General features: G+C 38.8%; 1 protein-coding gene across 1 annotated transcript in view; it reads left to right on the top strand.

The window, feature by feature from the left end:
• The window catches only part of COG6 (component of oligomeric golgi complex 6), a 650023-nt gene that overhangs the window by 448455 nt on the left and 175458 nt on the right, over positions 1–26110 (top strand). The window contains exons 11-13 of the mRNA XM_053708403.1: positions 9136–9200; positions 13151–13242; positions 13423–13540. Of these exons, the coding sequence (XP_053564378.1) occupies positions 9136–9200; positions 13151–13242; positions 13423–13540 (275 nt within the window). The remainder of the gene's footprint in view (positions 1–9135; positions 9201–13150; positions 13243–13422; positions 13541–26110) is intronic.

Raw genomic sequence — 26110 nt, 5'->3', positions numbered from 1 at the left:
ATGGACAAGTTCCTAGAGGTCCCGGGGCCCCCCGAAGCTTTTCCTATACCCAAGCGGGTGGCGGACATTGTAAATAAAGAATGGGAAAGGCCCGGTATACCTTTCGTCCCTCCCCCCATATTTAAAAAATTGTTTCCTATGGTCGACCCCAGAAAGGACTTATGGCAGACAGTCCCCAAGGTCGAGGGGGCGGTTTCTACTCTAAACAAACGCACCACTATACCCATAGAAGATAGTTGTGCTTTCAAAGATCCTATGGATAAAAAATTAGAAGGTTTGCTTAAAAAGATGTTTGTTCAGCAAGGTTACCTTCTACAACCAATTTCATGCATTGTTCCTGTCACTACAGCCACGTGTTTCTGGTTCGATGAGCTAGAAAAGGCGATCAATAATAATTCTTCTTCTTATGAGGAGATTATGGACAGAATTCGTGCTCTCAAATTGGCTAATTCTTTCACCCTAGACGCCACTTTGCAATTGGCTAGGTTAGCGGCGAAAAATTCTGGTTTTGCTATTGTGGCGCGCAGAGCGCTTTGGTTAAAATCTTGGTCAGCGGATGCGTCTTCCAAGAACAAATTGCTTAACATTCCTTTCAAGGGGAAAACGCTGTTTGGCCCTGACTTGAAAGAGATTATCTCTGATATCACTGGGGGCAAGGGCCACGCCCTTCCTCAGGATAGGTCTTTCAAGGCCAAAAATAAACCTAATTTTCGTCCCTTTCGCAGAAACGGACCAGCCCCAAGTGCTACGTCCTCTAAGCAAGAGGGTAATACTTCTCAAGCCAAGCCAGCCTGGAGACCAATGCAAGGCTGGAACAAAGGAAAGCAGGCCAAGAAACCTGCCACTGCTACCAAGACAGCATGAGATGTTGGCCCCCGATCCGGGACCGGATCTGGTGGGGGGCAGACTCTCTCTCTTCGCTCAGGCTTGGGCAAGAGATGTTCTGGATCCTTGGGCGCTAGAAATAGTCTCCCAAGGTTATCTTCTGTAATTCAAGGGGCTTCCCCCAAGGGGGAGGTTCCACAGGTCTCAATTGTCTTCAGACCACATAAAAAAACAGGCATTCTTACATTGTGTAGAAGACCTGTTAAAAATGGGAGTGATTCATCCTGTTCCATTAGGAGAACAAGGGATGGGGTTCTACTCCAATCTGTTCGTAGTTCCCAAAAAAGAGGGAACATTCAGACCAATCTTAGATCTCAAGATCCTAAACAAGTTTCTCAAGGTTCCATCGTTCAAAATGGAAACCATTCGAACTATTCTTCCTTCCATCCAGGAAGGTCAATTCATGACCACGGTGGATTTAAAGGATGCGTATCTACATATTCCTATCCACAAGGAACATCATCGGTTCCTAAGGTTCGCATTCCTGGACAAGCATTACCAGTTTGTGGCACTTCCGTTCGGATTAGCCACTGCTCCAAGGATTTTCACAAAGGTACTAGGGTCCCTTCTAGCGGTGCTAAGACCAAGGGGCATTGCAGTAGTACCTTACTTGGACGACATTCTGATTCAAGCGTCGTCCCTTCCTCAAGCAAAGGCTCACACGGACATTGTCCTGGCCTTTCTCAGATCTCACGGGTGGAAAGTGAACGCAGAAAAAAGTTCTCTGTCTCCGTCAACAAGGGTTCCCTTCTTGGGAACAATAATAGACTCCTTAGAAATGAGGATTTTTCTGACAGAGGCCAGAAAATCAAAACTTCTGAACTCTTGTCAAATACTTCATTCTGTTCCTCTTCCTTCCATAGCGCAGTGCATGGAAGTAATAGGTTTGATGGTAGCGGCAATGGACATAGTTCCTTTTGCACGCATTCATCTAAGACCATTACAACTGTGCATGCCCAGTCAGTGGAATGGGGACTATACAGACTTGTCTCCGACGATACAAGTAAATCAGAGGACCAGAGATTCACTCCGTTGGTGGCTGTCCCTGGACAACCTGTCACAGGGGATGAGCTTCCGCAGACCAGAGTGGGTCATTGTCACGACCGACGCCAGTCTGGTGGGCTGGGGCGCGGTCTGGGGACCCCTGAAAGCTCAGGGTCTTTGGTCTCGGGAAGAATCTCTTCTACCGATAAATATTCTGGAACTGAGAGCGATACTCAATGCTCTCAAGGCTTGGCCTCAGCTAGCAAAGGCCAAGTTCATACGGTTTCAATCAGACAACATGACGACTGTTGCGTACATCAACCATCAGGGGGGAACAAGGAGTTCCCTGGCGATGGAAGAAGTGACCAAAATCATTCAATGGGCTGAGACTCACTCCTGCCACTTGTCTGCAATCCACATCCCAGGAGTGGAAAATTGGGAAGCGGATTTTCTGAGTCGTCAGACTTTTCATCCGGGGGAGTGGGAACTCCATCTGGAAATCTTTGCCCAAATCACTCAATTGTGGGGCATTCCAGACATGGATCTGATGGCCTCTCGTCAGAACTTCAAGGTTCCTTGCTACGGGTCCAGATCCAGGGATCCCAAGGCGACTCTAGTAGATGCACTAGTAGCACCTTGGACCTTCAAACTAGCTTATGTATTCCCGCCGTTTCCTCTCATCCCCAGGCTGGTAGCCAGGATCAATCAGGAGAGAGCATCGGTGATCTTGATAGCTCCTGCGTGGCCACGCAGGACTTGGTATGCAGACCTGGTGAATATGTCATCGGCTCCACCATGGAAGCTACCTTTGAGACGAGACCTTCTTGTTCAAGGTCCGTTCGAACATCCGAATCTGGTCTCACTCCAACTGACTGCTTGGAGATTGAACGCTTGATCTTATCAAAGCGAGGGTTCTCAGATTCTGTCATTGATACTCTTGTTCAGGCCAGAAAGCCTGTAACTAGAAAAATTTACCACAAAATATGGAAAAAATATATCTGTTGGTGTGAATCTAAAGGATTCCCTTGGGACAAGGTAAAAATTCCTAAGATTCTATCCTTCCTTCAAGAAGGTTTGGAGAAAGGATTATCTGCTAGTTCCTTGAAGGGACAGATTTCTGCCTTGTCTGTGTTACTTCACAAAAAACTGGCAGCTGTGCCAGATGTTCAAGCTTTTGTTCAGGCTCTGGTTAGAATCAAGCCTGTTTACAAACCTTTGACTCCTCCTTGGAGTCTCAATTTAGTTCTTTCAGTTCTTCAGGGGGTTCCGTTTGAACCCTTACATTCCGTTGATATTAAGTTATTATCTTGGAAAGTTTTGTTTTTGGTTGCAATTTCTTCTGCTAGAAGAGTTTCAGAATTATCTGCTCTGCAGTGTTCTCCTCCTTATCTGGTGTTCCATGCAGATAAGGTGGTTTTACGTACTAAACCTGGTTTTCTTCCGAAAGTTGTTTCTAACAAAAACATTAACCAGGAGATAGTCGTGCCTTCTTTGTGTCCGAATCCAGTTTCAAAGAAGGAACGTTTGTTGCACAATTTGGATGTTGTTCGTGCTCTAAAATTCTATTTAGATGCTACAAAGGATTTTAGACAAACATCTTCCTTGTTTGTTGTTTATTCTGGTAAAAGGAGAGGTCAAAAAGCAACTTCTACCTCTCTCTCTTTTTGGCTTAAAAGCATCATCAGATTGGCTTACGAGACTGCCGGACGGCAGCCTCCTGAAAGAATCACAGCTCATTCCACTAGGGCTGTGGCTTCCACATGGGCCTTCAAGAACGAGGCTTCTGTTGATCAGATATGTAAGGCAGCGACTTGGTCTTCACTGCACACTTTTACTAAATTTTACAAATTTGATACTTTTGCTTCTTCTGAGGCTATTTTTGGGAGAAAGGTTTTGCAAGCCGTGGTGCCTTCCATCTAGGTGACCTGATTTGCTCCCTCCCTTCATCCGTGTCCTAAAGCTTTGGTATTGGTTCCCACAAGTAAGGATGACGCCGTGGACCGGACACACCTATGTTGGAGAAAACAGAATTTATGTTTACCTTATAAATTACTTTCTCCACCGGTGTGTCCGGCCCACGGCCCGCCCTGGTTTTTTAATCAGGTCTGATAATTTATTTTCTTTAACTACAGTCACCACGGTATCATATGGTTTCTCCTATGCAAATATTCCTCCTTTACGTCGGTCGAATGACTGGGGAAGGCGGAGCCTAGGAGGGATCATGTGACCAGCTTTGCTGGGCTCTTTGCCATTTCCTGTTGGGGAAGAGAATATCCCCACAAGTAAGGATGACGCCGTGGACCGGACACACCGTTGGAGAAAGTAATTTATCAGGTAAACATAAATTCTGTTTTTTCTGCGTCTTGCGCATTTTCAAACATAAAAACTTCTCCCTTAACAAAAACCTTAAGTTTAGCAGGGTAGTTAATTAGAGCCTGGTACCCCTGCTGGATAAATTTGGAACAAATTGGGGCTAGATTTCTCCTCTTAAGTGATGTTTCTACAGAGTAGTCCTGAAATAGGAGAATCCTGCTCTCTTTAAACATTATAGGCTGATTCTTGCGAAAGTGTTGGAGAAGGGTGACTTTGTCGTTAAAGTTAAGTAGTTTGGCTATTACTGGCCTGGGTCTAGTGTTACCTCTGTTGTCAACCTGTTGCTTCCCTATTCTATGAACCCTTTCTACCACTATTTGAGGATGGCTGGAGGGGATTTTAAGTAGCTGTACTAGGGTATCTGAGATAAATGAGTTTAGATTCTCAGGTTGTTTTGCTTCAGGTACCCCAATAATGCGGATATTATTTCTTCTGGCCCTGTTTTCTATATCTTCGATTTTGCTTTGCATTTTGGACAAGGTAGCTACAGTAGATTCTATGCTTGTACTATGAATGACAGTAAGGTCCTCGAGATCAGACACCCTTTGTTCTACTTCGTTAATTCTACTGGTGAAATGTCTCAATTCTTGGGACAACAGTGAGATCTCTTGTTTAATCTCTGCCCTAAGGGCATCAAATTTAGGGTTTAAGGCTTCCGCGATATTTGATACTAAGGCCTGCATGTTAAAGGTTTCATTAGTAAATGGAGTATTAACAGGAGTTAACTGTGTCTCGGCAGCTGCCTCTATAATGTTTTTATTCCTTTTCTCTCTTGGTTTTGCTGTCATGGCTGGTGGGGGAGTCCGGGAGTTACTGTGAAGAAATTTATCCATATATTGTGCAAATAGCCTAAGTAGTGATCCACTTGTGCCGTATTCAGAAAAAGGAAAAAAAATAAGTGTTCAATAAATTCCGTGGGGGGAAGGGTAAGGAAGTGGGAGTGAGGGGGGGGGTGAGAATGTGAGGATAGGAGGGGTGGAAGAAGTGAGGGAGGGGAGGAGAAAAAAAAAAAATGCTTAATTTAGTGAGGTGTAGATTCCTATGTAAGAGAGTCCCCACACCAGCCAAAGGGGCCAAAAAGTTTTACTTAAAAGGGGGCTTATCTAAAATATAAGTTCCAGCTAACCCCTTGCTTGTGTTATGGCTAATTACTTAGCCGTTTCCATATACAGATCAAACATACTTAAAGAAGTAGACAGTTAATAACAGGGTGCACCTGCGAATCCCCTCCAATACAAATATAGTGGATATATCCAAACAAGTGAAAAGATACTCCAATGCTTTCCTAGCTAGCAACAATAGCATAGGGACACAGAAACACCGTTTTAATTAAAAAAATTAAGTTGCAACCAGTTCTGAGATGTAGGTTCCAGCTCACCCCTTACTTATATTGCAGCTAAGTTCTTAGCATTTTTCATATACAAATCAAACCAGAAAATCCCTATGTAAGCAGTACTCAAAGAAGTAGATATATAGTGATAGAGTGCATTTGTAAATCCCTTTGGGTTAAATGTATTGGGTATAACAAAACAGGTATAGAGATAATTTGATACCTTCTTAACTGGTAGCAATAAGATAGGGACACAGATACGTACTCTTAATTAAGAGTTAAATTACACCTTATTTCAGATAGCTGGGGCGGAATGCTTTAGCTGAGAATGTCAGAGTTTAGTTGTTTCAAAATACTGTATCTTACCCTTAGATAAGAATTAAGAAATGAGATCATACAATAGTATGCTTTCAGGGTGATATCAATGTTATCTGTAAATTATAGGTTGTATTTTTCCTCCTTTTTTTTTTTCCCCTCTTTTCCCCTCCCCAAGCACTTAACTATCACATAGCTCAATTTCAAAATACAACAATTCCTAAGACACAATTGACATATAAATCCATATTTGTTTTTTAGGTTAATAGGTTAGTAGGCCCTAAGAAAAAGAATAAGTAAATCCGTTACTTCTTTATATCACATAAAATGAGTTATGATAGCTATTTGTGTGACTAAACATCTATTTTAGTTCAAGGTTGGCCCATATTTTGTACACCATCAATGTAAGTCCCCTTCAAATAGCTCCAGCAGTTCTTTATGTGAATGGTATCTATCACTTTTCAGAGCAAAGATTCTCCAACCAGGGACAACCTGTAGTTAACACTAATGCGGCCACCGGCCGAAAATAAAGAAATAAATGCAAGGAGGTTCCATAATAGGGAGAAGAGCAAAGTCAGCAAGGTCCCATTAGAATATAGTCCTAATACAGGGAGCGTTGTGTTATTTTTAAAGAGAGAGCCTGAGCTATTGATATGAGCAAAGACAGAGCAGTTTGTGCCTTCTTACCCCTGCTTGTATTCGGACTGATGTTGCAGCGGGATCTCAGCCAGGGTGATTCACCGCACAGCGACTTTCAAACTCCACGGTTCTTGCCTCCGTACCCCGCCTGCAAATATTCTGCAGATGTCGTTTCGCAGTCGTGGGTGTAGCTCTGAGATGTCCCAACTGATTCACCTAGCTCCGGTGCTCCTCCGCCTGTTGTGCTCATCCGCGTAGTTCCGGCGGGAAGTGAGAAGCCGGTTCCGTGGTCCCCCAAACCAGGAGGAGGACTCTATCAGCTCTCCACACGCATCATCGGTGGGTGGAGGCGGTCACGGCAGCGCTAGTTCTTAATCGGAGATCGGTAGGTTTTGCGGGGGGTAGTCGTCAGTCTTCTGCTCAAAGGAAACTGCTCAGGCTTCTCAGATATACTCAGTAGCTCCTTTTTTAAACCCTCTCGCTCCAGCCCGGTGGAGGGGGAGATGAATTTTCAGCTGTTTCAGTCTTTTTGGGTATTATTCTCACTTCCAGTGAGATTAGATAGAGTGCTGAACAGGGACAATGTTAGGTTCTCCGGTAAAGTTCTGTAAAAGCGTATGGTCAATGTATACGCTGTGGAGGATAGCTGGGCTGATGGCTTAGGCCAGCTGCAGTAAATCCCTCCAGCATGAGGGTTCCAGGGACGATTTACCGCCAAGGTGTATCTGCATGGGAGAGATACCTGCACAGGTGCAACGTGCAGTCTATGCACAGGCTCCTCCTCTTCCTCCAATAAAATTCAATTTTCTAGAGCATGCAATTTTAAGCAACTTTCCAATTTACTTCTATTATTAAATTTATCTTCGTTCTCTTATATTTACAAAGTGTAACTGTCCATTTAAAGTAATTATCTAACTGAGGGCTCGTTTCCATTGAGTCGTAATTAGATTTGCGTGCGCTCGCAAACCGTTGCTGTCAGAAGCAATATCATTCACCAACTGCTTCCAACGGCCCGTTATAACTCTCTTTCGGCAACTGGACTCTGGCTGCCGAAAACATTATTGTGTCCCATACAAAGTATCAGAAGCCGCTAATCTTTAAATAATACCAGATTTCCAATGCCCGCGCAAACCGTTAATACACTGTTGTAGGCTGCCGATACAGTAACAAAAATTACACCCAGCTCAACTAGGTGTAAAATAGGAAAAAGGTGCTTTTTGAGACCTTTTTCCCATTGAAATCTAACCCAACACGTCAAAACCCCTCTCATCCGCCCCACATCGCAACTTATAATAAATCTATTAACCCCTAATCCGCCATGACCCCACAACGCAATCTAGCTATTTAAACTATTAACCCATAATCCACCATGCCCCCACATCACAGTCTAGCTATTTAAACTATTAACCCCTAATCCGCCATGCCCCCACAATGCAGTCTAGCTAAACTGTTAACCCCTAATCCGCCATGCCCCCACAACGCAATCTAGCTATTTAAACTATTAACTCCTAATCTGCCGTGCCCCACAACGCAATCTAGCTATTTAAACTATTAACTCCTAATCTGCCGTGCCCCACAACGCAATCTAGCTATATAAACTATGAAGCCCTAATCTGCCATGCCCCCACAACGCAAATAACTAAGCACTAAGCCCCCTAATCTAACACCCCCTAAATTAACCCCATTACATAAATTAAAATAATCCTAAATTACAATTAAAATATTAAATCCTAAATTGCAATTACAATAAAAAACCTAAGATTAAATTACAATACTTAAATCTAAAATTACAAAAAATAAAAAAATTCTACAATTACAGAAAAATTAAACCGAATTATAAAAGAAAAAAAAAAATTAAACCTAATCTAATACCCCTATAAAAATAAAAAAGCCCCCCAAAATAAAAACACCCCTTAATCTAAGATTAAACTACCAATAGCCCTTAAAAAGGCCTTTTGTAGGGCATTGCCCTAAAGAAATCTGCTCTTTTACCTAAAAATAAAAATTAACCCCTAACAGTAAACCCGCCCAAAATAATAAAACCTAACACTAAAAAAAACTAAGCTTAAAAAAGGGCATTTGTATGGGCATTGCCATTAAAAGGGCATTCAGCCCTTTTGTGCCCAATAAAATAAAAAAGTCCTAATCTAAAAAGAAAACCCACTCCAAAAAAATAAACCTTTAGGATGAGAGCTACTGAAATCCTATTGGCTAATTTTGAAATCCGGGTGATTTTCCCTCGCCACCTGAGTGTAATCAGTGATTTTCCATGTGGGAATTTGCAAAAACAGATTGAGCATGTGACATAATTCCAACAACAAAACAGAATAGAGTCTTCCAGCATTTCTTTAGGTTTTGATGTCTGTGCTGGAGCAGAATTTGAAAATATTGTTTTACCATAAAATATTCAAATAATTTGGAATTTTGTCACAAGTCTCTTCTTTTTTACTAGAAAAATGTTGGATCACATTTTTTTAGAGCTAACATTTCATACAAATATTATAATAACACTAAACTTTCTATATGGTGTATAACAATTACAGTTAGTCAGCATATATAAGATCAATGTATGAAGCTATTTTAAAGCAAATGTCTTCATTTGTTCACAGGGGTCGAAGAAAATATCCATGAAGTCGTTGGCCATATCACTGAGGGTGTCTGTCGGCCATTGAAGGTTGGGGGAAGTTTTTAGAACTTTCTGAAATTTTTTTCTTTTCAATTTGTTTTCGTAATAGCAGTAATAAAACTCAGCAGTCATATAGTAATAGCATATTAATTAATTAATCATTATGTATTATGTTAATATGTTCACTAACTATGTTTCTACTTCCCCAAAGCTTTAAATACACATTGAACTCAAAATTTAATTCCCCTATAAAAATTATTAAAAGGGCGTGAAATCCAAATTTTTTCTTTTATGATTCAGACAGAACATGCAATTTTAAACAACTTTCGAATTTACTTCTATCATCAAATTTGCTTCATTCTCTGGATATCTTTTGTTAAACAGCATTCCTTGGTAGGTTCAGGTGCTTGGAGCTAGCTGCTGATTGGTGGCTGCCAGTAGTGCATTGATGCTCTTTTAATAAAACATACCAAGACCATGAAGTAAAATTGCTAGTAGAATTAGAAATGGTGAATCATAAAAGAAAAAAATTGGGTTTTCATGTCCCTTCAACACTGCTTATTAAAAAGAAAGACTTTCTAATGTTCTTCCTTTATTTAATTTGAACAATTTCATGTAAGTTAAATATGTATATATCGACACACACCCTTAAAGGGACACTAAACCCAAATGTTTTCTTTAATGATTCAGATAAAGCATGCACTTTTAAGCAACTTTCTAATTTACTTTAAAAATGTATCAATATTTCTTCATTTTCTTGCTATCTTTATTTAAAAAGCAGGAATGTAAAGCATAGGAGCTGGCCCATTTTTAGTTCAGAACCTGGGTGCTTGCTTATTGGTGGATAAATGTCAGCCACCAATAAGCAATCACTATCCAGGGTGCCGAACCTAAAATGAGCTGGCTGCTAAGTTTTAAATTCCGGCTTTTTAAATAAAGTTATCAAGAGAATGAAGAAAAATTGATAGTAGGAGTAAATGAAATAAGTTGCTTAAAACTGAATGCTCTATCTGAATCATTAGAGAAAAAAATTGGGTTTAGTGTTCTTTAAAGGAATTAGTGTAGACTGTGTAATTGTAATAGATCCATTAATTATTCTTTAACTCCATTACACTTAATAGATTAAAAGATTATAGACCAGAAAATGTACTATTATTTTTAATACCTCATAGAAAATGGTCAGCACATTTTTGTCCTTTTGGTTCCATGTGAAATAATCCTGTTATTATTCCTAGAAAAAGCGAGGACAAATTCTCATGCTATCACATTTTAATTATGTGTTGTGTTTATATCAAATCATTAAAAATGTGCATATACACAAACAGTATTTCAAGGTTGTATTCTTGCCTGACATCACTGCATATGTATAAACACAAATTGCTATTGCAACAGTTAGTCAGATTAGTAACACTTGATAGTTTAAAGAAAAAAGGATACATTTTATGTATGATTTTGATCTGTCAAAACAACTTTGATTTCATATAATTACCACTTAAAACACATTACTAGACCGAATGAGCCCTTAAAGGGATAGGAAAGTCAAAATTAAACTTGCAAGATACAGATAGAGCATGTTATTTTTCATTGTTCTCTTGGTATCCCTTGTTGATAAAGAATACTCACATATACTACACTAGTGGGAGCTAGCTGCTGATTGGTGCATACACACATTTGTCTCTTGTGATTGGCTAGCTAGATGTGTTCAGCTAGTTGCCAGTAATGCAGTGCTGTTCATTCAACAAAGGATAACAAGATAATGAAGCAAATTTGATAATAGAAGTAAATTGGAAAGTTGTTTAAAATTGTATGTTCTATCCAAATCATGAAATAAAATGTTAGGGTTTCCTGTCCCTTTAACCAGAGTATCTGTGGTCCACATTAGAAGAGGCAGTTTTAAAGAGACATGAAACTCAAATTTTCATTTCATAATTCAGATCAGAGAATACATTTTTAAATAATTTACTCAACTTCTATTATCATAGTTGCTTCATTCTCTTGGTATCTTTTGTTGAAGGAGCAGCAATGCACTACTGGGAGATAGCTGAATACATTGAGTGAACCAATGATAAGAAGCATATATGCGCAGCCACAAATCAGCAGCTAGCTCCCAGTAGGGGTTTGATGCTTCTGCAACAAAAAATACCAAGAGAACAAAGCAAATTATATAATAGAAGTAAATTGGAAAGTTGTTTAAAACCACATGCTCTGTCTGATTCATTAAAGGGACACTAAACCCAAAAATGTTCTTTCATGATTCAAGTAGAGAATACAATTTTAAACAACATTCCAATTTACTTATATTGTCTAATGTGCTTCATTCTTTAGATATCATTTGTTGAAGAAATAGCAATGCACATGGATGAGCCAATCACACGAGCCATCTATGTGCAGCAACCAATCAGCAGCTACTAAGCCTATCTAGATATGCTTTTCAGCAAAGTATATCAAGAGAATGAAGCGAATTAGATAATAGAAGTAAATTAGAAAGTTGTTTAAAATGTCATGTTCTTTCTAAATTATGAAAGAAAAAAAAATGGGTTTCATGTCCCTTTAAATTTTAAAGGGAAAGTCTACTTAAAAAGTGTTATTGTTTAAAACGATAGATAATCCCTTTATTACCCCTTCCCCAGTTTTGCACAGTTATATTAATACGCGTTTTACCTCTGTGATTACCTTGTATCTAAGCCTCTGCTGACTGCCCCCTTATTTCAGTGCTTTTACAAACGTAGCCAATTAGTGCTGACTCATGCACAACTCCACGTGAGAGAGCACAATGTTATCTATATGGCACACATGAACTAGCATGGCGTGGCTGTGAAAAGCTAATAAAATGCAGAGATAAGAAGCAGCCTGCTGGGGCTTAGAAACAGGTAGAGGTTTTATATGTAAAAAGTATATTAATATAACAAAGTTGGTTGTGCAAAGCTGGGGAATAGGTAGTGAAGGGATTATCTGTCTTTTTAAACAATAAAAAAATCAAGTAGACTGTGCCTCTTTAGTATTAACTTAAAATGGACATGAAAGTGCAAAAAGAAAAAGAACTAGGGGCCTATTTATGAAAGGCCTGTCAGACCTGATCCGACAGTGCGGATCATGTCCGACAGACCTCGCTGTATGCGGAGAGCAATACGCTCTCCGCATTCAGCATTGCACCAGCAGCTCTTGTGAACTGCTGGTGCAACGCCGCCCCCTGCAGACTCGCGGCCAATCGACCGCTAGCAGGTGGGTGTCAATCATCCGGATCGTATTCGATCAGGTTGAATTGCGGCGATATCTGTCCGCCTCCTCAGAGTAGGCGGACAGGTTATGAAGCAGCGGTCTTTAGACCGCTGCTTCATAACTGGTGTTTCTGGCGAGCCTTCAGGCTTGCCAGAAACACAGGCCATCAAGCTAGATACAGAGCTTGATAGATAGGCCCCTAATGTGTTAATTAAAACACTTGTGAAAATGGAAACGTTGATTTGGACTTTCATGTTCCTATAACCTTTATTAGTAATGTTTTTTTAAATTATAAAATATATATATATGCTTTCAGTTCTAAAAACATGTGGTAGCTCCTTTTTTTTTTAAAGTTAAAGGGATACAAAACCTGTTCTATAAAAACAAACACCTTATCGCTATACATATCTATTGAATCTTGTAAGGGAAAAAAAGTTAACATAAAAGTTTGCATTAGCAAAAAATCTTTGAACTCTACTTATCTTTCTCTTTATCCTTCCAACTTATCCACCTCAGTCGCTTCCATTATAGAAGTAGAGTGTTACAGCGTAACGCAAGCTTCTATAGAGAGAATGGGCGTGCACGAGCACTGCCTCTGCCAAGTGTCTGGTCTGCAACACTGATTGGCTGTGGCACTCGACAGTGGTGGACAAGTAGGAAGAAGGATGAGAAAGGTAAGATTTTTAAATGATGCTTTACTCTCATTCAGATTTATTGAAATTAAGCTAATATGGAAACAAGAGGTCACCTTTCTTTTTCCATATTTTTCTAATTTACAGGTTCGTATTGAGCAAGTTATCATTGCAGAACCAGGTGCTGTTTTACTGTACAAGATTTCAAATCTGCTGAAATTTTATCACCACACAATCAGGTATCTAAATAAGTTAAAAACCTGAACCAACAATAATAAAGTGAGTAGTGTTGTCATTTAAGTATCTGTTTTGTTGTTGTTTTATAGTTTTTATAATACCTTGCTGGTAGATTGATCTCTTACTATAACTTCATTAATTATCTAATCTAGTCTAATCTATTTTATGTACTTTATTTTTAGTGCCATTGTTGGTAACAGTGCGTCAACTTTACTGACTACAATTGAAGAAATGCATTTGTTAAGCAAAAAAATATTCTTTAATAGCCTAAATCTACATGCAAGTAAACTCATGGACAAGGTAGGAATGATGGAACACAAACTGCTGAAATCATTTTTTGGTAGCTGAATGTATTGTTTTGTTCTATTATTTAATAATAACACATTGCCCTTTTATTTTTTATCTTGTTTACTTTATATATATTTTTTTTCTTCTTTCATCTCTGCTTATTTTCATTATCAGTCTTTCTTCAGGTATTGATGTCTTGGGTTATGGTTGCTCTGCTAGTTTTAGCAAGTAGAGGTTTACTGCTAACTGGCAATAGTTTAGTTGGCTGGATGAGTCTGGCTATAAGTAAACTGGTTATAGTGATGGTCTTGTGGTTAGCGTAATTGTATAAATGGGTTTCTGGCATTGGATGTTTATTTTAAACTGGTAGCGGTTAAGGGTGCCCTGTGGCTCTGGCGTTTGAGGGTTAAGGCTTTATGGGGGTTCCCAATTCAATGGGGAGGTTTTGTAGTTGAGGGGTAATGCTATGTTTTTCCACTAAGGTGGGTGATAATGTAGTTAGGGAGGTCCACAAGCTAGAGATTAATGCAGTAGGGGGTGTTGGAGAGGTTCAGCAGATGTGCAGTTTGGAATTTAATGCTGTAGAAGTTAATGGGAGTTTAAACTCTTTGAGATGGTAATATAAAATGATAAATTGTATATATAAAAAAAGTTGTAATATACTTTTATTGTTTATTTTGTCCCTCTGAAATTGTGAGCTTTTCAGCTCCTGTTAGAAGTGGACGTGCAGAACACTGTTTTATTCCATACAGTCATTGGCTGCACACTCTAGTGACTTATTTATAACTGTCTCTAATTGGGCTCAGCAGAGAAAGAAACCTAAGTTACAACATGGCAGCTCCCATTGTTTTATAGACACTAAAACCTTTTTTCTTATTTTGTCAATATTTAAACGAATTAAACTTTAAAAATTACAACAGCATGTTATTCTCAGATTAATCTTTTCTTTGAATGCTTTATTCTATATAGCATTTATTTATGGCTAGATTATGAGTGGAGTGCTATTTCACGCTTCTGCTCGAGCGTTAAATTCGCTAGAAGTACGCTTTTTGCAAAAAGCCAAAATTTAGAACATTGTGTGTGCTTTCACTTATACCCCCATAGAAGTCAATGGAGAAAAAAAGTTGAAAAGAAACCCAACACCCTACCTGCTCGCAAACCCTATTGCATATTCTTATTTGCACTAACCCCACATGAAAATATTTTACATTCCAATCTTCTTCACATATCAGAATATGTTCTATTTATCCATTAATAAATATTTCTACATATATCTGATGGTATTTTGGTACAATATAGATATACATGATTATATATTGGTATAGCTATATACAGATTTTATATATATATATATATATATATATATATATAGGAATATCTAGTTATAAATACATAGCACATATTCTGCAATGTACAGAACATTGGAATGGAAGATATTTACAGTAAATACATAGTTTAAACTCTCTTAAAAATTGCATAAATATGATTTTTCATGTTTTCATCTACTTAACTGCAAAGGGCTTCAATTCACTTATATATATATATTTCTTATGTGTGTACATAAGTATTTAGGTGTTTATATGTGTATATGTTTGTAAATACATATAAATACATATATACACATATAAATACATTATATATATATATAAGTCCCATCAAAAAGGCACTCACTGGTCTTCGTAGAAAAAAACAAGCCTCCAGAGAAACACACCAGTCTCTGGAGGCTTGTTTGTTTTTCACATGACATTTGACAAATGTGTTGGATTACACCGAAACGTTATGTTTTTTAGTGATGACCTGAAATAAAAGTTATACGGCTAGATTACGAGTCTTGCGTTAGACTTAAAAAGCAGCGTTGGCCGGTCCCAACGCTGCTTTTTAACGTCTGCTGGTATTACGAGTCTTGCAGGTACAGGTGTACCGCTCACTTTTTTGGCCAGACTCGGAAATACCGCAAATCCACTTACGTCAATTGCGTATCCTATATTTTCAATGGGACTTGCATAGCGCCAGTATTACGAGTCTGACCAAAAGTGAGTGGTAGACCCTCTCCTGTCAAGACTGGTACCGCATTTAAAAGTCAGTAGTTAAGAGATTTACACTACAACGCTGTAGCATAAAACTCTTAACTAAAGTGCTAAAAAGTACACTAACACCCATAAACTACCTATTAACCCCTAAACCGAGGCCCCCCCACATCGCAAACACTAAAATAAAAAATGTAACCCCTAATCTGCTGAACCGGACATCGCCGCCACTATGATAAATATATTAACCCCTAAACCGCTGCACTCCCGCCTTGCAAACACTAGTTAAATATTATTAACCCCTAATCTGCCGTCCCTAACATTGCCGACACCTACCTAAATTTATTAACCCCTAATCTGCCGCCCCCAACGTCGCCGCCACTATAGTAAAGTTATTAACCTCTAAATCTAAGTCTAACCCTAACCCACCCTAACTTAAACATAATTTAAATAAATCTAAATAAAATAACTATCATTAACTACATTATTCCTATTTAAAACTAAATACTTACCTATAAAATAAACCCTAAGATAGCTACAATATAACAAATAATTACATTGTAGCTAGCTTAGCGTTTATTTTTATTTTGCAGGCAAGTTTGTATTTATTTTTACTAGGTAGAATAGTTATTAAATAGTTATTAACTACCTAGCTAAAATAAATACAAAAGTACCTGTAAAATGAAACCTAACCCAAGTTACAATTACACCTAACACTACACTATAATTAAAGTAATTCCATAAATTAAATAAAGTATCTAAAGTACAAAAAAAATAAACAGTAAATTACAGAAAACAATAAACAAATTACAAGAATTTTAAACTAATTACATCTAATCTAATCCCCCTAAAAAAATAAAACCCCCCCCCCCAAAATAAAAAAAAAGCCCTACCCTACACTAAATTACAAATAGCCCTTAAATGGGCTTTTTGCGGGACATTGCCCAAAAGTAATCAGCTCTTTTACCTGTAAAAAAAAAAAAAGTACAAATCACCCCCCAACATTAAAACACACCACTCACACAACCAACCCTACTCTAAAACCCACCCAATCCCCCCTTAAAAAAAACCTAACACTAATCCCTTGAAGATCACCTTACCGGGATACGTTTTCACCCAACCGGGCCGAAGTCCTCAACGAAGCCGGGAGAAGTCTTCATCCAAGCCGGGCAAAGTGGTCCTCCAGATGGGCAGAAGTCTTCATCCAGGCGGCATCTTCTATCTTCATCCGGCGCCGAGCGGCTCCATCTTCAAGACATCCGACGCGGAGCATCCTCTTCCATCGACGTCCAAATGAAGAATGAAGGTTCCTTTAAATGACGTCATCCAAGATGGCGTCTCTTGAATTCCGATTGGCTGATAGAATTCTATCAGCCAATCGGAATTAAGGTAGAAAAAAAATCCTATTGGCTGATGCAATCAGCCAATAGGATTGAGCTGGCATTCTATTGGCTGATCCAATCAGCCAATAGAATGCGAGCTCAATCCTATTGGCTGATTGCATCAGCCAATAGGATTTTTGCTACCTTAATTCCGATTGGCTGATAGAATTCTATGAGCCAATCGGAATTGAAGGGACGCCATCTTGGATGACGTCATTTAAAGGAGCCTTCATTCCAGAAGAGCCGTCGGATGAAGAGGATGCTCCGCGTCGGATGTCTTGAAGATGGACCCACTCCGCGCCGGATGGATGAAGATAGAAGATGCCGTCTGGAGGAGCACTTCGCCCGGCTTAGATGAAGACTTCTCCAGGTTTCCCGGTAAGGTTTTTTATTGTACTTTTGATTTAAGTTAGGGGGTGTTAGGGTTAGGGTTAGACTTAGGTTTAGGGGTTAATAACTTTAATATAGTGGCGGCGACGTTGGGGGCGGCAGATTAGTGGTTAATAACTATAATGTAGGTATCGGTGATGTTGGGGGCAGCAAATTAGGGGTTAATACATATAATGTAGGTGGCGGCGGTGTCCGGAGCGGCAGATTAGGGGTTAATAATATAATTCAGGTGTTCGCGATGTCGGGGGCGGCAGATTAGGGGTTAATAAGTGTAAGATTAGGGGTATTTAGATTCAGGGTTCATGTTAGGGTGTTAGGTGTAGACATAAATGTATTTTATATAGGAATCAATGGGGCTTTGTTAGGAGCTAAACGCTGCTTTTTTGCAGGTTTTTTTCCAGCCGGCTCTCCCCCATTGATTCCTATGGGGAAATCGTGCACAAGCACGTTTAGCCAGCTCACTGCTAACGTAAGCAGCACTGGTATTGAGGTGAGATGTGGAGCAAAATTTTGCTCTACGCTCACTTTTTTGCGGTTAACGCCGGGTTTGTAAAAACCCGTAATACCAGCGCTGTCTGTAAGTGAGCGGTGAGCATAAACTGCTCGTTAGCACCGCATAGCCTCTAACGCAAAACTCGTAATCTAGCCGATATTTTCTACGAAGTCCAGTGAGTGACTTTTTGATGGGACTTTGAATTTTGGACAAAGTGCACCCTGGCAGCTGTGTGTGTGTGTGTGTATATATATATATATATATATATATATGTTTTTTTTTTAAATATATATATATTTTTATATATATATATATATATATTTATATATATATATATATATATATACATATATTGTGTGTATGTGTATATATATATATATATATATATATATATATATACACAGTATATATATATATATATATATATATATATATATATATCTTGAGATATATATCTGTCTGCCTTTTTTTTCCTAACACCTGATATCTCATATCTTTTTAGCCCTTATAACTTTTTTGTGGAATATTTATATATATATATTTAATCATTTTTGTTAGTGTTATTATGAGTGTAGCTGTACTTTGTGATGTACTTTTGATGTGTTTTGTGACACTTTTTTTTTTCGTCAAGTGTTAACTTGAATTGCTCTCAAGTGATCGCATTTACTTTCAACTTGTAATACGAGCGATGAACCTGACGCGCGTAAACGTCCGCGATAAACCTCTTAGTGATTAGTGCAGTGAGGGTTAAGGCTTGGAGGTCTTATAGGACTTTAGGTGGTTTTGTTCTATCACTAGTGGCATTAAACTACTACTAGAGATGGGGGAAGGTTATCACAGCCCCTTTTCTTTTTGCATACATTAGTGAGCCTCTGAGGGATTTAGTTTAGCAGACACCTCATAGCTCTAGTAGTATATTTCAGCTCTCTCCTTTATTATACTTTTTAAAAATGTGCAATTGTAATCAAATAGGGTCTGAAGCTCCAGTGATTAGGAAAGAGGATTGCTAATTCTTGCTTGAATTGTGTTACTTAAGCTGGAGAGTGCCCCTATTACAATCATAGCTCATGATCTATTACAGAGCGTATAAACCACATTTTTATGATTTAGTAAATCACAAATTCAATAAAGAGAATGTTTTACATGGACATCTTCATTTAAAAAGAAAAAAAATTGGAGGAATAACTATTTAAAAGAAAATATGTTAAAGTTCATACTTTTTACATGCTAACAAATATTTTCTAAATGCTTATAATGTATAAAAATATAGGTCTCTGGAGGGCTTAAGCATTTCTCTTTGTGTTGTGTTGTTCACTGTAAAATAGCTGTTCATTTTACAATGAAGTATTGTTTGGCATTTGTAAACTTTTTACACAACGTGAAGGTTTGGTTATTGTGTGACATTGAATGCCTACAAAATGTTTTAAAATACTTGTTTAATAGTGTCATTTTTTTAATGGAGTTGTATGTATTTGAGTAGTGTACCTTCTGCTGTTTAAAAGATTGTTGTGTGTTTACAAACGTATATGGAAGAACATACAATTGTTTTTTTTTTATCTGTACAGATCTTTGAAACAGTACTCCTTTATTAAAAAAATATATAAAGTATAAAAAAGTAACAGATTACATAAAAAACTGTAAACAACTAATTTGTTTTCTTGAAAAATGGGCATGCTAGAGAAAGCCAACTCAAGTTGCTCTAGAAGATTTATGACAACAAGCTATGTATGCCTTCCTGTGGAGACAGGAAGTAATGGGCCCTGGTGAAATAAGTAAAAAAAAAAAAAGTAATTAAAGGTAAAATCCTTTCAAAATAATTAATAATGCATATTGCAATGATTTCAATTAGGAATAACCCATAACCCACTTCTTAGTGTGTTTTTTTTTATTAAAACAATGATTCATTTCCCTTTGTTGAAACTTAGCACCTTTCCTTGAGAGCATACTGAGGTAGACTTAGGAGTGTGCTTGTGTGTGTATAACTTTGAGCTCTATTTATGAATCTAAAGATGCAGCTTCAGAGCCCTTACAATGCAGGAACACACTTGTGAGCCTGGAATTGTCTTTAGACTGCTGCTTCCTAACCTCGCTAGCACCTCAGAGGTGGTGGAGTTACAACATTGCAGACTCATTCATCCAGCATGATTGACAAGCCCTGCTCTTGCACAATTGGTTGAGTGAGAGCAAAGGGCAGGGCTGTACAAGTGATTGCTTGTACAACATTAATTCCTGGCAGCACATGCTGCATCTCTCTCTGCTAACGTGTGCGGTCAGGTTCCCTGCTTGAAACCTTGTCATAATAATGGATCTCTTTATTATGGCAGCAGTGCTTGTAACAGTACTTGTTTTAATGTCATACATATAGTGTTCATAACACGTGCATGCTGCTTAGCCTACCATGGTATGCTCTCATGAAAATAAGCTACATTTCAACAAAGGATAACAAGAGAAAGAGGCAAAGTGTATAACAGAAGTCGATTGGAAATCGTAGGCTCTTTCTGAATAACAAAAGTTTACTTTTGATCTCCCTGTTCCTTTAATCACATCCTGGTATCCCAAATAGGAGATGAAAGAACAGAGACATTAATATCCTATTGGAGGAGAGACAGAATAGATAGAATATGGCTCTATAAAGCTGTCAGATTGTATAAAGTATGTTACTGAGTTTGTCAGAGGAAAAGACAAACTGCAATTCAGTCGTCAAATTGGTCACACAAAGAAGCAATAATAGGTGCATTAACCTGAGTACTCACATTGTGAGTTGAGTTTAATAATACTGTAGTGCCATTTTACCAAGTCTAAAATTGATTTTATGTGCCGCTAACTATAAATCATTAAAAAAAAGTCAATGCTTGTATGAAAGAAATATTTATATGAATTCTCTAGTAAAACTAAATGACTGTCTTTATACTTAAAATCATGATAGGATTGTCATTTGCTAAGTAATACATTTGATTCTATCATGCTTGCCAATAATTCCTAACATTTGTGTTATGTCCAACAGCATAAAGCACATATTTAATGCAATGTTGCTGCCTATATTTTTTTTTTACTATGTCCTTACATAAATGGCATACTACCTTAGGTTTGTAAGCGTATAAAGTGTAAGGCTTAGCTAATCTAAGCAGTGTTATAATACTTTGCTTTATTTGTTTCTACCACTACATGTGAAAGGTACTCCAATTGTCATTTATCTTCACTGTAAAGTAGCCTGATTGACAAGCAATCTAGTGGTATGTGCACTAGTGTGATTGACCAGCAAACTAATACTACAGTATGTGTACTAGCTTGATTGACAGGCATGCTAAAAATATGTGCACTAGCCTGATTGACAGGCGAGCTAATAGTGTATGTATTAGCCTTATTGACAGGCAAGCTCGTAGGGCGCGATCACATATGTTGCGTATTTTTCAATGCAACTGTTGAAACCCACGTCGCCCGTATGTTCGCCTTGCACATCGGGTGAATCACATTACACACGCCGCAATATGATAAACTGGCGTAAGTCGGAAAAACTGTTGAGGTTCATAAATATGCGCAACTACATATTTCTGGCGTTTCCAGTAACTTAAGGCAGAATATTGCATGTGTAAGTTATAAATATAGAGTAATTTTATTAAAATGTTGATTTCACATGTAAAAATCTAAACCTAAATAAACCAACACGTCAAAAACGCTATTCAAAACCCCTTAACTGCCATCCCCCACATCTCAAACACTATTAAATTTATTAACCCCTAATCCAATCATCTCCCCACAAAGCAAAGTATATAATACATCTATTACCCCTAATGCGCCACCCCCCCACAACAAACATACTAAATAAACCTATTAACCCCTAAACCGCCACCCCCCCACAACACAAAGAACCTAATTAAACTATTAACCCCTAAACCGCCACCATAACCCCACAACGCAAAGTATTAAACTAATAACTAAACCCCTTAACCTAACACCCCCTAACTTAACCCCAATTAAAATACACTTAAAATTAAAAAAATACTAATTACCTTACAAAAAGAAAAGAAAATTACAAAAAAATAAAGCTAAATTAAAAAAAAAAAAACTAACATTGCAGAAAATAAGAAATCCTAGCATTACCAAACAAATTAAAAAACTTACATTGCAAAAAAAATAAACACTAAAATTACAAAAAAAAAATTAACATTACAAAAAATTAACAAACAAAATTATCCAAAATAAAAGAAAAATTCTATTCTAATAGCCCCCCAAAATAAAAAAACCCACCCCAAAATAAATAAAACCCTAATCTTGAAATAAACTACTAATCGCCTTTAAAAGGGCATTTTGTAGGGCATTGCCCTAAAGTTAAGAGCTCTATTGCAAAAAAAAATGAAACAAATTACCCCTTAATATTACAACCCCCAAAATAAAAAAAAAACCTAAGTAAAAATAAAAACTAATCTATCCATTGTCCGAAAAGGGCATTTGGATGGGCATTGCCCTACAAAGAGCATTCAGCTCTTTTTCTGCCCATTAAAAATTAAAATTCTTCAAATTCATATCGGCCAATAGGATTAAAGCAGATTGAAGAAAATGGTCCTGCCATAAATGAAGATGTTTTGCCGGCGGGATGAGGAAGGGATCACCACCCTTTATTACTGGTGAGTACCAATATTTCTCTTGTAAAGGTATATCCAGTCCACGGGTTCATCCATTACTTGTGGGATATTCTCCTTCCCAACAGGAAGCTGCAAGAGGACACCCACAGCAAAGCTGTCTATATAGCTCCTCCCCTAACTGCCACCCCCAGTCATTCTCTTGCAGCTCTCGACAAGAAAGGAAGTATCAAGAGAGATGTGGTGACTTAGTGTAGTTTTTACCTTCAATCAAAAGTTTGTTATTTTTAAACGGTACCGGCGTACTGTTTTTACTCTCAGGCAGAAATTGGAAGACTTCTGCCTGGAGGTTTGATGATCTTAGCGGTTTGTAACTAAGGTCCATTGCTGTTCTCACACATAACTGAAGAGTTTGGAAAGAAAACTTCAGTTGGGGGGACGGTCTGCAGATTGCCTGCTTTGAGGTATGTTCAGTATATTTTTTTTCTAGAGAGATGATAAGGTCTAGAAAATGCTGACAGTGCCTGGTATATTTAAGGTAAGCCTGATAGAGTGATTTAACAACAACTGGGATCATGCTTGCAAAAAGGGATAATATTCATGTTAATACTCATATTACTTAGTGTAAAAACTTTTGCATGATTTATAAATAAAAATGTTTTTTCTCTGAGGGTGATAAATCTTTATTTGGGGCCTAATTTCCACATGGCTTGTTAGATTACTCCTAGGAGTATTTTTTTAAGGCCCTCTGACTTTGAGTGCATGGTCGGAGGGGCCTATTTTAGTTTTCAGTCTGAGACATCCAGCGTCCCTGAAGGAGTCCTCTGGCTTATAGGACCTCTATAGAGGGTTTTGTTCCTGCAAAAATCGTTTTTAAGGGCAGGTAGGAGCCACAGCACATCTGTGGCAGTGTGTTTGACTGTTTGTTAACAGGTTTAATGTTTTTCTAATTTGTTTTTGGGCCTGAGGGGTTAATCATCCATTTGCAAGTGGGTGCAATGCTGCTTTAGTCCCTTATACACACTGTAAAAATGTACTACTTTTTTTCACTGTTTTGCAGTTTATGTGGTAGTTTTTTTCTCTTAAAGGCACAGTACCGTTTTTTATTATTGCTTTTTTCACATTTATTAAAGTGTTTTCCAAGCTTGCTGGTCTCATTACTACTCTGTTAAACATGTCTGACATAGAGGAAACTCCTTGTTCATTATGTTTAGAAGCCATTGTGGAACCCCCTCTTAGAATGTGTACCAAATGCACTGACCTTTCTATAAGTTATAAAGACCATATTATGGCTTTTAAAGATTTATCACCTGAGGTTTCTGAGGCTGACAAAAGGGAGTTTATGCCATCTAGCTCTCCCCACCTGTCAGAACCTATAACTCCCGCTCAAGGGACGCTAAGTACATCTAGCGCGTCCAATGCGTTTACTTTACAAGACATGGCGGCAGTTATGAATCATACCCTCACAGAGGTATTGTCCAAACTGCCAGGGTTACAAGGAAAGCAAGACAGCTCTGGGGCTAGAACAAATACAGAGCTCTCTGACGCTTTAGTAGCCATGTCTGATATACCCTCACAATGTGCAGAAGCCGAAGCAGGAGAGCTTCTATCTGTGGGTGACTTCTCTGATTCAGGGAAGGCGATACTTCAGTCTGACTCTGAAATGACAGCATTTAAATTTAAGCTTGAACACCTCCGCGTATTGCTCAGGGAGGTTTTAGCGACTCTGGATGACTGTGACACCATTGTAGTCCCAGAGAAATTGTGTAAAATGGACAAATACTTTGCAGTGCCTGTTTACACTGATGTTTTTCCAATCCCTAAGAGGTGTTCAGAAATTATTACTAAGGAATGGGATAGACCAGGTGTGCCGTTCTCTCCCCCTCCTGCTTTTAAGAAAATGTTTCAATGTTATAGATGCCGCTACACGGGACTTGTGGCAGACGGTTCCTAAGGTGGAGGGAGCAGTCTCTACACTAGCTAAGCGTACAACTATTCCTGTCGAGGACAGTTGTGCTTTCCTAGATCCTATGGATAAGAAATTAGAGGGTTTCCTTAAGAAAATCTTTATACAACAAGGTTTTATTCTCCAGCCTCTTGCATGCATTGCCCCAGTCACTGCTGCAGCTGCTTTCTGGTTCAAGTCTCTGGAGGAGGCTTTACAGGTAGAGACCCCGTTGGATGATATCCTTGACAGGCTTAAAGCTCTTAAGTTAGCCAATTCATTTATTTCTCACGCAGTTTTTCATTTAACCAAGCTAACGCCTTAAAATTCAGGTTTTGCCATTCAGGCACGTAGGGCTCTATGGCTTAAATCCTGGTCAGCTGATGTCACTTCAAAGTCTAAACTTCTCAATATCCCGTTCAAAGGGCAGACCCTATTTGGGCCTGGACTGAAGGAGATCATTTCTGATATTACTGGAGGAAAAGGCCACGCCCTTCCCCAGGAAAGGTCCAACAAGTTAAGGACCAAACAGACTAATTTTCGTTCCTTTCGAAACTTCAAGAGTGGCGCAGCTTCATCTTCCTCTTCTACAAAACAAGAGGGAAATTTTGCCAAGTCCAAGCCAGTCTGGAGACCTAACCAGGCTTGGAACAAGGGGAAACAGGCCAAAAAGCCTGCTGCTGCCTCTAAGACAGCATGAAGGAGTAGCCCCCGATCCGGCTTGGGCAAGAGATGTCCAGGATCCCTGGGCTCTGGAGATTGTTTCCCAGGGATATCTTCTGGATTTCAAAGCTTCATCTCCAAAGGGGAGATTTAATCTCTCACAATTATCTGCACACCAGATAAAGAGAGAGGCATTCTTACATTGCGTTCAAGACCTATTAGTTATGGGAGTGATCCACCAAGTTCCAAAGGAGGAACAGGAGCAGGGCTTCTATTCAAATCTGTTTATAGTTCCCAAGAAAGAGGGAACTTTCAGACCAATCTTGAATCTCAAGATCCTAAACAAATTTCTCAGGGTCCCATCCTTCAAGATGGAGACTATTCGAACTATCCTACCTATGATCCAGGAGGGTCAATATATGACTACCGTGGATTTAAAGGATGCTTATCTACATATTCCGATACACAGGGATCATGATCAGTTTCTCAGGTTCACCTTCCTAGACAGGCATTACCAGTTTGTAGCTCGTCCCTTCGGGTTAGCCACGGCACCAAGAATCTTTAAGAAGGTTCTAGGGTCCCTTCTGGCGGTTCTAAGACCGCGGGGTATAGCAGTAGCCCCTTACCTAGACGACATCCTGATACAGGCGTCAACTTTTCAAATCGCCAAGTCCCATACGGACATTGTTCTGGCATTCCTAAGGTCTCACGGGTGGAAGGTGAACGAAGGAAAGTGTTCTCTCTCACCTCTCACAAGAGTTTCCTTCCTAGGAACTCTGATAGATTCAGTAGAAATGAAGATTTATCTGACAGTGGTCAGGTTATCAAAACTTCTAACTTCCTGCTGTGCTCTTTATTCCATTTCTCGTCCGTCAGTGGCTCAGTGTATGGAGGTAATCGGATTAATGGTAGCGGCAATGGACATAGTTCCGTTTGCCCGCCTACATCTCAGACCACTGCAACTTTGCATGCTCAATCAGTGGAATGGGGATTACACAGATTTGTCCCCTCTACTAAATCTGGATCAAGAGACCAGGGATTCTCTTCTCTGGTGGCTATCTCGGGTCCATCTGTCCAAGGGAATGAGTTTCCGCAGGCCAGA

This window comes from Bombina bombina, chromosome 3 (genome assembly GCF_027579735.1).
Source record: "Bombina bombina isolate aBomBom1 chromosome 3, aBomBom1.pri, whole genome shotgun sequence".
NCBI classification, from domain to species: Eukaryota; Metazoa; Chordata; class Amphibia; order Anura; family Bombinatoridae; genus Bombina; species Bombina bombina.
Note: the sequence above shows the minus strand (reverse complement) of the source record. Positions and strands in the feature narration are given on the sequence as shown.